This window comes from Callionymus lyra, chromosome 9 (assembly GCF_982586985.1).
Source record: "Callionymus lyra chromosome 9, fCalLyr1.hap1.1, whole genome shotgun sequence".
NCBI classification, from domain to species: Eukaryota; Metazoa; Chordata; class Actinopteri; order Syngnathiformes; family Callionymidae; genus Callionymus; species Callionymus lyra.
In genome coordinates this window covers 20,508,256-20,521,909 of record NC_141826.1, presented here as the reverse complement: position 1 = coordinate 20,521,909, position 13,654 = coordinate 20,508,256, and the positions used below count along the sequence as shown (strand labels likewise).

Genomic DNA, 13,654 nt, shown 5'->3' with positions numbered 1-13,654 from the left:
GCGGATTCAATATTGAATTTCAAGAAATTGAGTTTGAAGTCAGACTGCAGTCGCTGGTGCTGAGCGGGTCTGTTGAAGAAACACCTGCCGGCCGTCTCGCCATCACACCGTAGATGCTCAGGAGAGGGTTGAGCCGAGGTCTCCAGCTGTGGTTCCCGACAACCACATGACGGAGTGGTTTGGATGCCGGAGACGACAGTTTCAGTCAACCGTTGCTCAGCCCAGGTGTTTGCCGTGTCATTGATTGTTACTTCCAGGTTCTCTCCTCGCTCCAGACTTCCTCGATTACTCTAAGCATTTGTGACTTCCTGTTGTCAGTTCTTACTGCGACGCTTCCTTATTGTCGGTCCTTGTTGCGACACATCATTGTGTCCCATTTTGATCAACACTGGGAAAATATTCCGTAGGTATGAGAGTGTGTGTGAATAGTTGTGCATCTTTGTGTGTCCTGCAACAGACTGGTGTCCTGTTGCCCGAAGAATCCGGGGTAGGCTCCAGTCCCCCCGTGTCACCCCCCCAAAAGGCACAGATCGGTTATGAATTAATTAATTATTATGGTAGGTCTCCTGTCGTCAGCACCGTCTTACGAAAATACTTACTGTGGCATTTGCTTTGAGTCTTCTATTAGTAAATGCTTAATATGACACTTCCTTTGGAGTCCTTACTGCGTAAGCATTTCCTTTAGACATTCCGTAAGCATTTCCTTTTGTCAGACGTTACTACAGCATTTTCTTTGCGTCTTCTTTAGGTAAAATCCCCACTTCTTTTGTGACCTCCTTTGCGTCTTCCTGTACTTGGCACTTTCTTTCCACTATCCTTTTATGTGCGTCTACTTCAAGTTAAAACTTCGTGAAGTACTGCTTTTGTGACTTCCTGTTGTCGGTTCTTAACGTGGAACTTCCCGGTCGTGTCCTCGTTTAAAACGCTTTTTATGTTACTTCCTTCGTGTCTTCCTGTAGTCAGCACTTTCTTACCATAATCCTTACTTTGGCATTTCCTTTGTGGCATGTTCTTGTCAAACCTTAATCCAAACATCCTTTGCGAGTTGCAGGTTATGCGGTTTCTTTAAACGTTCCTTACTGATGTATTTCCTTTGGTCAGTCCTTGGTGCAGCATTTTTTTTTGCATCTTCTTTTAGTTAACGCTCTTAATGAGGCACTTCCTTTGTTACTTCCTGTATGCCGGTTCTTACTGCAGGAAATCCTTTGTATCCTCTTTTAATCAACACTTATTACGGCATTTTCTTTGTGTCTTCGTGTATACAGCACTTTCTTACAACTATCCTTAATGCGGCATTACCTTTGTCACTTTTATTCATGGTAATATTTGGCATTTCCTTTGTTGGTTCTTACAGTGGCTCTTCCTTTCAAAAGTCCTTACATCCTTTTGTCTTCTTTTAATCAACGCTTAATGTGACACTTCCTTTCGACATCCTTACTGTGGCATTTCCTTTGCGTCTTATTTAAGTCACGGCTAGGTTCGGCATTTCCTTTGTTGCTTTCAGTTTTTGTTTCTTACTGTGGCACTTCCTTTCAACAGTCCACACTGCCGCACACTTTGTGTCATTTCGACGACGCCTAATGTGGCACTTCCTTTACAAATTTCTTACTGTGGCATTTCCTTTGTTGCTTCCCGTTTTTGTTTCTTACTGTGGCACTTCCTTTCAACAGTCCACACCGTCGCACACTTTGTGTCATTTCGACGACGCCTAATGTGGCACTTCCTTTACTCATTTCTCACTGTGGCATTTCCTTTGTTGCTTCCTGTTTTTGTTTCCTTCTGTGGCACTTCCTTTACACATTCCTTACTGTGGCATTTCCTTTGTTGCTTCCTGTTTTTGTTTCCTTCTGTGGCACTTCCTTTACACATTACTTACTGTGGCATTTCCTTTGTTGCTTCCTGTTTTTGTTTCCTTCTGTGGCACTTCCTTTACGCATTTCTCACTGTGGCATTTCCTTTGTTGCTTCCTGTTTTTGTTTCTTATCGTGGCACTTCCTTTCAACAGTCCACACCGTCGCACACTTTGTGTCATTTCGACGACGCCTAATGTGGCACTTCCTTTACACATTCCTTACTGTGGCATTTCCTTTGTGTTTTTTTTTGTGGAATTTCTTTTGGCACTTCCTGTTGCACACTTTGTGTCATTTAGACGGCGTCTAATGTGGCACTTTGTTTCATCAGTCCCAAATGGGGAACATCCTTGGTGTTTTATTCTAGTAAACGCTTACAAAAAAGTGCTGTAGAAACTACACAAAAACACTTTTCGTTTCTCCAGAATGTATCCCTATGAAAAGCACCCATGTTGTATTTGCTTCCTTCATGTCCTTCATTCATTGTCTTTTCTCTTCTTCTTTTAAAGAGCCCGTCACGTGAAAGATCAGACGGAGTTTCTCGTCCAAATGGAGTCCATTAGAGCAGTAAGGAGTCGTCCCCGTCCTGCCAGATGACTTCTGTGGTGGAGCTGTGAGCCCAGAGGCTGCTGGCGCTGCCAGGCTTCATGGCGCTCTTAATCCCCCTCTCTGATTTTTGGTAATTAAGGTTTAAATAGAAGTGGAACTGCTCACTGGCTTCTCCTCTCGTCCCTTCGAGACGGGTTTTAGGGCGAACCTTGCACGCCCGCCCACGCGCCCGACACGATTTCAAGCGGATATTTCCACAGATGCCGACGGCATGAAGGTCAATCGATTATTTATTATGTTTGTGTGAGCCTCGGTCACGACACCTTTATATTTTTCATCCACTTGCCATATATCAATCCTCCCGCACAGCTGACGCAAGTATCATCCTACTACTGACGCCATGTGAAACTGAGAAATGGACATCAACGTTTTAAATGATCCTAGTACATGAGAGCCAGGAGAAAGGATTAAAAAAGGAGGGAACGTACCGTTACGTTGATCTAGATGAGTCTTCATGTTACACAGCTCTCCTTTAATATCTCCGGGCACCTCCATCCCCAACTTCTGATAGAAATCTCTCTGCTTCTTTATCTCCGCTGCCACAGAGAGATTAAATCACATCAGCACAGAACTGTTGGCTTATTTTTTACATATACATGTGCGAATTTTGAGTTACTTTCATAAGATTTTGCTAAATAAATAGTGATGATTACAAAGACGTACTGTATATTTTTAGTTTAAGAAGTCGAATGTGAGGAAAATCTGATTTTTTTCACTGATTTTAATATTAATTTTCCATCCAATCTGAATTTGTTGTGTAGATTCTCTACTTGTTGGTCATTTTTAAAGGTCAACAACATTTGTGAAATTATATTTTTTAACCTTTCAAAAACGAGTAGTATATGTGACTTGGAAAAAAAAAGAAGATATGAATCAAGTCATTCATAAATTTAAATTAAAGATTAAAAATAAAAGATTGTAATGCCATGAAGTGATAATTATTTACTTTATTTGTATTATTATCGTATTAAATCAATGAAATAAAACAATACTTTTCTTTAGTTAAATTTTCTCTATAAATAAAAAAATGTAAAGGGAAAATTATATATGTATTTAGATATAACATAAAATAAAGATTATACACAATAAATGATATACATTATATACTTAATATTATAATATTATCTAAAACTAAAACTCTCTGAATTTTTGTTTTTCAAATAAAAACTTCAAACGTTTGTCATTTTTTTCCAACGGTAAATATAGTGTAAATAATGAGACTATGAAACTAAACTCACCCTCTTGTAGTCCTGGTACCAGTTTATAGACGATGTCTTGCATTGTTCTGTCATGGCTGGAAAACAACAAGAGAAGAAAAGACAACGTCAGGAAACAATGATTGATTTATGCAACCGACATTAGCAAAGACAGGGAACAGCGATGGAAAGTGAACGTGGACCTGAACGACCAGTGGACTTAACCCGGTTAAAGCTTCTTTAAATGGCAAAACATTTGATTGATATCCATGAAGTAAGTGATGAGCTGATGAAGCTTCATGAAGCAGTGTCATGTTGTTTAAAGGTCAGTAGGTGGCGCCACTAGTTTAATAGGTGATGTCCTAGTTCAACACTGCAGAAAATTGACCAGAAACTGTTTCCTTCAACTGAGAAAAATCTCTAAACTTCTAACCATGCGTTTGTGTCTTCTCGTTTAGACTATTGTAACAGTTTATTTTCGTGTCTTAATAAGAAGGATCTGTCTCGCCTACTGTTAATACAAAACTCTGCAGCGAGAATTCTGTCCCGCTCTAGTAGAAGAACTCACATTTCCCCGATCTTTAAAACTCTTCACTGGCTGCCAGTTTCTTTCAGGATCTTTATTAAAATTCTGGTTCTTACTTTCAGATCTCTACTCTCTAAGTGTTCTACCTTTACTTATGTCTCAAGAATAAAAAAAAATGTTATGTTAACCATGCAACATATATTGTGTTGTAAATGGAAGAGAAACGTAGTGAAACCTGATCTTGACATAGCAGGGATAAATGTATCATGAAAATATTTGCTGAAATTGTTTTTTTTTTAAAAAAACATTTGCGACTGTAAACGAAAACCAGGTCGTTGGGTCGAGAGGAAATGTCCAACGCTGCAGAACAGCAAAGAACAAAAGGCAAATGAGTCTCTGTGGACACCTTGAACACACAGGCTACTGTAGCTGGCTACTCTGACCACAAAGCAGCTCAGGTAAGAGAGAGAGAGAGAGAGAGAAGGAGGGAGAGAGAAAGAAAGAGTCGCTCTGCTGTAAACCGTGACGACCATTTTGGACGTCCAACTCAACGGCCGGTTTAATGGATGCGACGGTTCTGAGGGGTCCAGGACCATTGTGTCACCTTTCGAAAATCTCTGAGGAGCGTCTAAGGATGGCTGATGGAGGGACGGCGCCCCCTGAAGGACGAAGCCGGTACTGCTTGTCAAGCATTTAAATGATTCAACCGAGTTGTTGAGGTTTAATATTGACAGAATCTCTTGTGTTAACGACAATATTATGACCATCGACATTAGGAACAATTTATTTTTGATAAACTTCGAAATATTTCACTAAAATTTCATCGGTTAATACATTTGCAGTGCATCTACTTTTGTTTATTCATCTGAATACACGTTTTCTTTCTTCATTTGATTCATTTAATAATTTCCTTTCGGCTATATTTTCTGTAAGAGCTGATATATTTAATAACTTTACAAAACCTAAGTGGTTAAATTAACTAAATATAAACACTAATAAAATAAATGTTTGTATAGTACTTCATATTATTTAATCAAAACGAGGATTAATAATGATGAATTCAGAAATGTTAAATAATTAAATCCTTTTTTTTAATGAAAATTGTTTTTTCTTTCAAGATCACATCTTTTGCAATAACCCCTTGAATAATAATAATAACAATATTAATATGAATGATCTATAACTGGTTTATTCTACGCTGTCCCAGAACGGTAAAAAGCTGTAAATCGACTTCTGCATGAGACATAGAATCTTCTCTGAATCACCAGATTCCTCCACAGCTCAGCTGGACTCACCCGATGTACTGCAGTGGATGACTCTGATGGATGACGATCCGACATGTGGGACACGTGTTGTTCTCCTCCAGGTACTTTACTAAGCAGCTTCTACAGACTGAAAACAAAGACGCACAATATCAGAGACGATCCGTGACACATTTTGTAGATTAATGAGGACTGTTGCGGCCGAAGAGACTTCAATTTTAACGATAACCAATGTTGCAATTACACGTTTCTAACAGTAGAGGGAGACAAAAAAACGATTGTAAAATCTTCCATAGTGGTGCTTAAAGTTACTTTTGTTCCTTTGAACAGCACATTTGACACCCAATGATGCCGGATTCCAAAACAAAGTAGCTCTTTTTATGTTTATTCTAAAAAAGTGCTTTTTATTGACAAACATACAGTGAATGTGTGCAGAGGAATCAAGGGAAGCAGAAGTGGATCTTAAAAGTGATTCTAAAAGATAAAACGATTCTGGAGCATAATAGTATCAGAGTATTGATATCGTTTCTGAAAATAATGTGAAGAAGAAACATGCTTTTGACTATTTTTTTTTTGATAATAGGGCTGCACGATCTATCGAAAAAATATAGATATCGCAATATTGGCACGTGCGATATGCATAGCGAAACAATTTATCATTTTTAAATTGTATAAATCAAGCGTTTCTTAAATGCGCATTCGATACCAAGCAGTGTCACATTCTGTCAAGTTGAACTTCTATGTCTTGTTGTCTTTACGTCTCCGTCTGTCTGTCTGCTCCCTAGGCTCGAGTGCTAGATCGCGGAACTTCCAAACAACTATTATGTGTGTGTGTGTGTGTGTGTGTGTGTGTGTACAAGGAGGTGGGAATTTATTATTGATTTGGTGATATCGGGACAGCGTCTCCTCTCTGATGTTGCTCAGTTTCGTGGGAAACCGATGAAAGTCCTTCGAAACTGAGCGTTATTTTTTTCAAATAATTTAGGCACCGAAGCGCGGAAATAAACGAAATGGAAATACTGCATTCAAGACACCAATATCGAATATAGCTCTTTCCAATATCGTGCAGCCCTATTTGAGAACAATATTTCTCATCCTTCACTACTTTGATTGGAAGAATGCCATGTGACCCACGTAAGCAACCATGATAATAAAATTAAAAAATATATTTATATATTTGTAGTTATGCTTATATTGGAATATGGGTTGAATATTTACGGAATTGTGGTCAAATATCGTTTCGCTTGTCAGAGTTGTCAAGACCACCGATAAGAGTATAGATGATAAATTACCTTAAAATAAATTGAATTTGTTTTCTTCTAACAATGATTTAAGACTTAAGAACAAACACAAAAGCTTCTCCCTAAAAAGCTGCTGTGAACAAGTGTGGAAATATGGAGGTGTTACAACATAACTGAGAGGAAGGTGTGATGGTGAAGAAGCTCACACATTAAAGCTTCTTATATTTATTACCATTTTTGTCTATCGTATTGTTACATCCTTTAAGAAGGTAAATAATAATTATTAGTATTTAATGTTTTTGTTAATGAATGCTTTGATGTTGCTCTTCTGCTCAACTCATCAACTAAACCATAACTCAAAATATCCTTGTCGTTTTGTAGAAAATCATAAACACGTCTGATGCGTATAAACCACATCTGTCAGGTTTTTAAGTGACACAAGAGTGGATTTTAATGCAACACTCCTCCGTAAATCAGACGTTGACCTTTCGTTGCCTCATCGCAGCGTGTCTGTCACAGCAGCTGCACGAGGACGTGACGGGAATTCTCAGTTCAGAGAGAATCCCTCCTGCTCGTCTAGACTGTGACGTCAGCCTGAGCGCCGATAGAGAGTGCAACACTGAACTCTGGCGGAGAGAAAGGGAACTGCACTGTCTGGTTTTAACCAATGCAGACACGAAGTGAATTGAGCTTTCAGATTTAACTTAAAACCATCAGTTGATATTTAAGCATTTTGCAATAGAGTTTATAAGAGATTTGAGAGTTTTAAGCATTAAGGGCGTTCAAAGTCAAATGCCTAACATTGTGCAAACATATTTAATTGTTTAATATTTCACTCTAAACTGAAGCTCTTATGAATTTAGATACCATTTCCAAACTGACTTGATTAATTATTGCGTAGGAGGAAGTGATGAGGCAGAAGACGAAGGATGTTGATCAAAAATTAATCAAAAGTGTTCGAACGGAAAGAGGTTACAAAGAGAATAACTGATTACGAATGATATCAATCTGATATGTACTGAGAGGCATCAACAAGATGCTTTTAGGCGGGTACTATCAAGATTAGACCATACTTTAGTTGAGACATGAGATCTTCAAGTTCAAGTTGAGCTACAAATTCATGTCAACTTCTTTTTTTTTTAATTCAACTTTAGAATTGTTTACTTTTCTGTTAGCTCAGGTCCTCTAAAACGAAAATATATACCTTTATTTCGCTTACAATTAATTTAATAATTGATGTAAACATAAATTAATTTTAGATTTATTTTTAAAATTTCTACTCAACTCAGGGATGTTTAAGGATCAACTTGTTTATGCAATTTTTTTCAATAATGTCTTGTATTTTCTAACCTTGATTCATCGTTAAATCAGGGGGAAATAATCAGATTAATCACTCATTATACGGTTACTAACAGCTCAAAGTTCAAGTATTTTGGTTTTGTTTATGAGTGAAGGGAGGATGGAAGCGGACAGAAGGATCAGTGTTGGGACTTCAATCATCAGGACTCTGTGTTGAAGAAAGAGCTGAGCTAAAGGATGAAGCCGCCTGGTGAAGGACCATTGTGAGAATGAGAAGTGACGTCTTCTACTTCATGTGTCGTGCTTTATCAATTTATCAAACACACGGATGACACAACTCTCATTAGAAAGTAACAACAAAGTGAGAACATGCTCTAGAGTGCATGGAGAGAACAAAGTCAGAAAAGAAGGATCAACTCACAGGTGTGCAAGCACTCGGTGACGGTGGTGGCGTCGATCAGGTAGCCCTCACACAGACGACATGTGATGTGGGCGTTGATGTGACACAACTTGATCTTCCTCGTCAGCATGTCGGGGTTCTGGACGGGGAGGAGACAAAGTTTCAAAAAGATTATTGGAGAAATAATTAATGGAGAAAAACTTAACCCAATATCAGTGGGTTTAGTTATTGTTAACAAACAAACAAACACCAATCTAATCAATGTAGTTATTAATATAGTGAAAATAGTGAAATAATAGCTTTACGTTATTCATCAGTGTCTTCTTCAGACTTTTAATGGTAAAACAAAAAATAACAAATATATATATAATATATAGATTTGTGTAAATAGTTGGAATTTTTATTATAGTTTAGATTTTTGTAATTAACAATACTCTAATCTGTCACTTTGCATTTAAAATAACATTTTCCCTTTTTTTCAACTATTAATCATATACATATTTATATATATTCATTGATTTTTCAAATTATTAATCATTTTTATTATTTTTTACTTGTACATATATCTATGCATCCATGAAACACCAAGACATATTATTGTATGTTTTTTTTCTCCATCACTCAACCAACAACTGAATTAATGGCAAGTTTATTGAGGCACTTTTTGATACAAAAAACAATAAAACAAAAATAAAGAAGAAGACATTGGGGAAAATATCATTATTTTAAGTTTTATAAATGAGTGTTGCATGCTTTGTACAATTTTTTAGTGACATTTCAAAATTATTAAATAATCCAGAATGTAAAAATAAACAACTTTTACTCACGTGTCTGTTAAAAGACATTAAGTCAAAATAAAAAACATTTTTCTCCCGAAAATAATATTGTTAAATGTCTCCCTCTAGTGGCCACTTGGGACGCTGATAGTCACCGATCAATTCATTCACTGCTTATTCATATTCTAGACATAACTCCACAGAAAACGTCTAGACAACAGTTTTACCTCATCTTGATCAAGCAGCTTCAACCACAACGCCATAATAATTCCCTTCTTAGAACTACTTTATCAATTCATTCAATGATGAAAATATTTCCAAAACTTTATTCGAACAATAAGTTCTGATCTAAAGCGTCCTGAGGTCAAGTGAGTGAATATCACACAGCGGTCGACAGCGGGTTCAGACAGCTGTGGTGAAGGATGGACGCCAGAGAGTGAATTCACCAACTGCCTGACCTGCTCGCCGCTCCGACGCCGTGACGGAGCCTGACAGGTGAAGCTAAATAACCTGATGTGAAAATCACTGCTGTCGGCGGATCGAAACAAAAAAACCTCACGTGGCTGCTGCCGCGACAGACGTCCATCATTACGGGGTGGACTCGGACGACCTCGCGGAACCAAAACACAATCACAAGTACTAGGTAGGAGACCAGTCAGTCGCCGTTGTGTTTGTGTCTCAAGGAACTTTAACCAGAACTACAGTTGTCAACGTCTACACGAAAAACAAATAATGAACATTTACATGTTGTTGTTTTTTTTATCTCCTCCTTAAGTGTTCACTTCTCTCAGATATTTAAAGGAGCTGCTGTTGACCAATGAGCCGTGTTTTTTTAGGTGATGTGGTACTCAGACGAAAAACTGTGGTTTTTATAAGGTTTTAAGAATTTATTGACAGCAACGACTAACAAGTTTTAAGAACGACTGTTAAAAGATACGGAAAGAACAATATTGTATACAGTTTTACTTTAATATTTTAGTAAGTTACGAAATAAATATAGTTCAGCTTCGTAGTATTACACTTATACTACAGTGGCTTCGTAGTTTACCAACATTTTGACAGATTTTTGAGTTCAGTGTACTAAATAAAATCGGTTTTCAAGTCAGAAAGTAAAAAAAGAATTTCTTCTAAAGTCAGAAACGAATGGTAAATGCAGTTCTGAGTTTATCTGTCATATTGTCTATAATATTGTACATATTTTAACTTTGTTCGCAATAATTACAAACTTTGTTTCTAGCTATTGGAAGGGCTTTGGTGTAATGGGATTAAGAGGCGTTTGAAAGGTGGTTATATAGCAACTGGGCGAGAAAAATGGCATATTGAAGATCATAAAGCTTGGTTACACATGTAGAAACAATAGTTGAAACGTTGACATACCTAATAAGAACTTAATATTTCTAAGACAGTTAAGGTTCAACTTTTGGTCTTCAACAATGGCTGATAATTGGAGCTGGTTACTTTTCTAGATGACTAAAAACAAGTGCCTCAGTGATGCTTTTTTTTTAAACATTCTGACTTTTCTGATAAAACAAGTGACGTTTTAGAAGGAAGAACAAGTAAAGCTAGCAAAGTAATCCCTTGAAATCTGTAACCATGTTCACGTCTTACCCCTAGCACCGCCATGCGTCGGCTGTAGGTGGTGCAGTGTCCACGTCTCGTCCTGTGGTTGTCCGGGCCGACGGTGTTAGCTCCTCATCGTGGACCGCCTCTCATGGGCGCCTGAGGAGGAGCGAGAGATGTTTGAGGAGGTGCGAGAAGTTCGACAGGAGACGGACATTTGAGAAACTCAAGGAGAAAAACAAAAACCACGAGGCCATAGGGATGATCAACGAGAACCTTTTCCCTTCATCTATGCCGGTGTTTCGACGAGACGATAGAAGCTCGACTGCCCTCAGACTTGGAGCCACCATCAAATCTCTGCTGCAGCTTCAAGTCACACGAGGTCACGCTACTTCCCCTTCGCATGTTTTACTACAGAGACTCGCGACGGCCGAGTGGAGCCAAGCGATGAGCAGAAAGACGGGGTTGCGTTACCATAAGTGCAATAACAGGTTTGGAAATGGATCAGCAAAAACCATTAAGCTCCGTCTAACTGTCAATACGACTAATTCGACGATAAAAACATGAGACGGAACCGTCAACATTAATGAGTCTCATCATGAATACCACATTCAACATCTCTGTCCGGGCTTTCTATAGCTTAAGGACTGTTCAATTCAAGACTTTAAAGACGTTATAAGTAATAATAAGGATAATAAAAAGGAACACTGAATCAATAACATAGAATAACATTTTAACATTTGTTTTTGGTTCACTGAAAACATTTGATTAAAACCCATAGTGCTGATTTTTTTGAAAATGTCCTGCACAAAGTAATCGTTGCATGGTGTTGCCTTCAGTCATGGAGAAAAATGTTGGTTGAAAAGAAACTTGTCATTGAATTAACTGCAACAACTTCACTGTTTACTTAAATTAATTTACAAATGCATATTGTTACCAAAAATGTAAAAATTGTTTGAATTTAGTTTGATATTAAATGGATTTAAGACTTATTTTTAGATTCATGGATTCAAAACTCTCAACTTTTTAATGATTATTAAACCATTTATTTCGCTAAAGCAGACTTGTAAAAATTCCTTCAGGCTCTTGTTACAACTAGTGTGTTGTCGCAATTTCTTAAGAGGAATGCCTTTGGAGGGGGAAAAAAAGAGCTGAGCCAAAACACAAAATGTCTTCATTTCCTGGTGGATTTCCTCAGAGACCAGGAAACAAAGTCTCTCTAAGGTGCTCCAGGTTCTCCTTCCCGAGGGAGGCATTTCACTTGAATAACAAATATCATGACACCCGATACAGTGGGGGGAGTCCTTGGGTCATATCTGGTATGATCAAGACATTTTATAAGGATTAATGTTCACGTTCATGCCAATGTTTAAGATAAGATAAGGGACAGAGAGGATGGAGACCGATTGAAAAACGACAAATAAAACAATTTGATCGATGACCAGAATGACCGAGAGCATCTGAGACCGGTCGACACTGGACACACGTCACATGCATGATCGTGGTCAGATCCTGCACGTCAGCGGCGGGTGTGCACAGATGTGGTACCGTCGCAGCTCGGCTCACTTCCTCTGTTGCCACTTCAGAAGCGGAACATTCAGTTATTACGTTCCTCTTCTGTGAAATGACGCTATCCAAGCAAAAGCTTGGCACCGAGGCAGCCATTGATATTCTGTGAAACATCACTAGCTCTGGTTGGTTAAACTTTTAAAAGAATCCTGAAGCTTTTTCCAGGTTTTTACGGCAGAAAACCCATTTCTACGCTGTAGAAGCTCGGAATTGAACTCAATAGAGCAGCCTGGGAGCTTAAATCGACAAACCACGGTCGACATTTAAAGACTTCCACGGAGCTCTCTCGATAGAGAAACAAAGATGGAGATCCGGGCTTAAAGTTTCTCTTCTCTAAAGTAAGAGAACAATTTAATGGACCTGGCGTTCTGCCCGGGAACTGTTGTTACTTAACCGCCTCCCTAGACAACCGTAACACCCAAATCAGAAACATCTCTGTAGAAGGTTTCTTGACGGGAGGAGGCTGCTCACGGAGGACTTAGAAAATGATGCCCGATGTTTTCACAAGGAGGTGAAGAGGTTATACTCCGAGACTCTCCTGGATGACTGAGTCCAAACAAATACACTAACATGAAAGGTTGTAATCAAAATAAAAGAGTAGAAATCTACAGTAAGTAAGGTGCTTTGTCGTCACGTCATAAAGAAGGCCTGGATCCATCCCATGAGCCATCCATCCTTAACTCGTGAACAAGATCTCAAGACACTCCACCTCAAGAAAAGATCTCAACCCTGACCCTGGATAAAATGTTAAATCTTCGTTTGGATTTTACACTCAGATTAAGGTCCATAAAACAAATATTACTTACATAAAACTGGCCTTAGCTCAGACGTCAGCAAAAGACCTCAATAGAAAAGAAAAATCCTTAAACTATTCAAGTCTTTCACCGTTTACAAAAACGATCTGTCTGTAAAAACCGTCCAGTTGTGTCCGAATTTCAAGAGACATTTATTTTCTTGGTCTTTTAAAGTTTTTTTTCTTACATTTCTTAAGCATCCCTGACTCACGACTGCTGGATCTTGGACCGGTTAAGTACTAAAGATAGAGGGACAGAAAATAATCAAATCATAGGTTGTGATTGTTGATCTTGTTGTTAAATATTTGCGACGTTTCAAACTTTTTTTTTCCAAACAAACATATCTTTATCTCGATTTGAACTTGAATTGCAGATAAAGCTGTTGCTCCTAAGCGTTGGACAATCTTCCTCTCTCTTTCCGCTTGATGGAATCTACCGACTCTTTCAAGAAACATCATAAGACGTTTTTATTTGTTCAGTCTTTTCCTTGATTTTCTGGAACTCCTGTTGTGTTATCAGTTTTATTTTGACCTTTAAAGTATAAACTTTATTGAATATTGTTTTGATTGTTT

General features: G+C 38.1%; 1 protein-coding gene across 1 annotated transcript in view; it reads right to left on the bottom strand.

Annotated features, from left to right (window-relative positions):
* Window positions 1-13,654, bottom strand: part of pcgf3 (polycomb group ring finger 3) — a 36,925-nt gene that overhangs the window by 6,630 nt on the left and 16,641 nt on the right. Inside the window, exons 2-6 of the mRNA XM_087799363.1 lie at window positions 10,768-10,878; window positions 8,405-8,522; window positions 5,477-5,573; window positions 3,698-3,753; window positions 2,888-2,995 (exon numbers count right to left, since the gene is read on the bottom strand). Of these exons, the coding sequence (XP_087655489.1) occupies window positions 2,888-2,995; window positions 3,698-3,753; window positions 5,477-5,573; window positions 8,405-8,522; window positions 10,768-10,782 (394 nt within the window). The 5' untranslated portion in view covers window positions 10,783-10,878. The remainder of the gene's footprint in view (window positions 1-2,887; window positions 2,996-3,697; window positions 3,754-5,476; window positions 5,574-8,404; window positions 8,523-10,767; window positions 10,879-13,654) is intronic.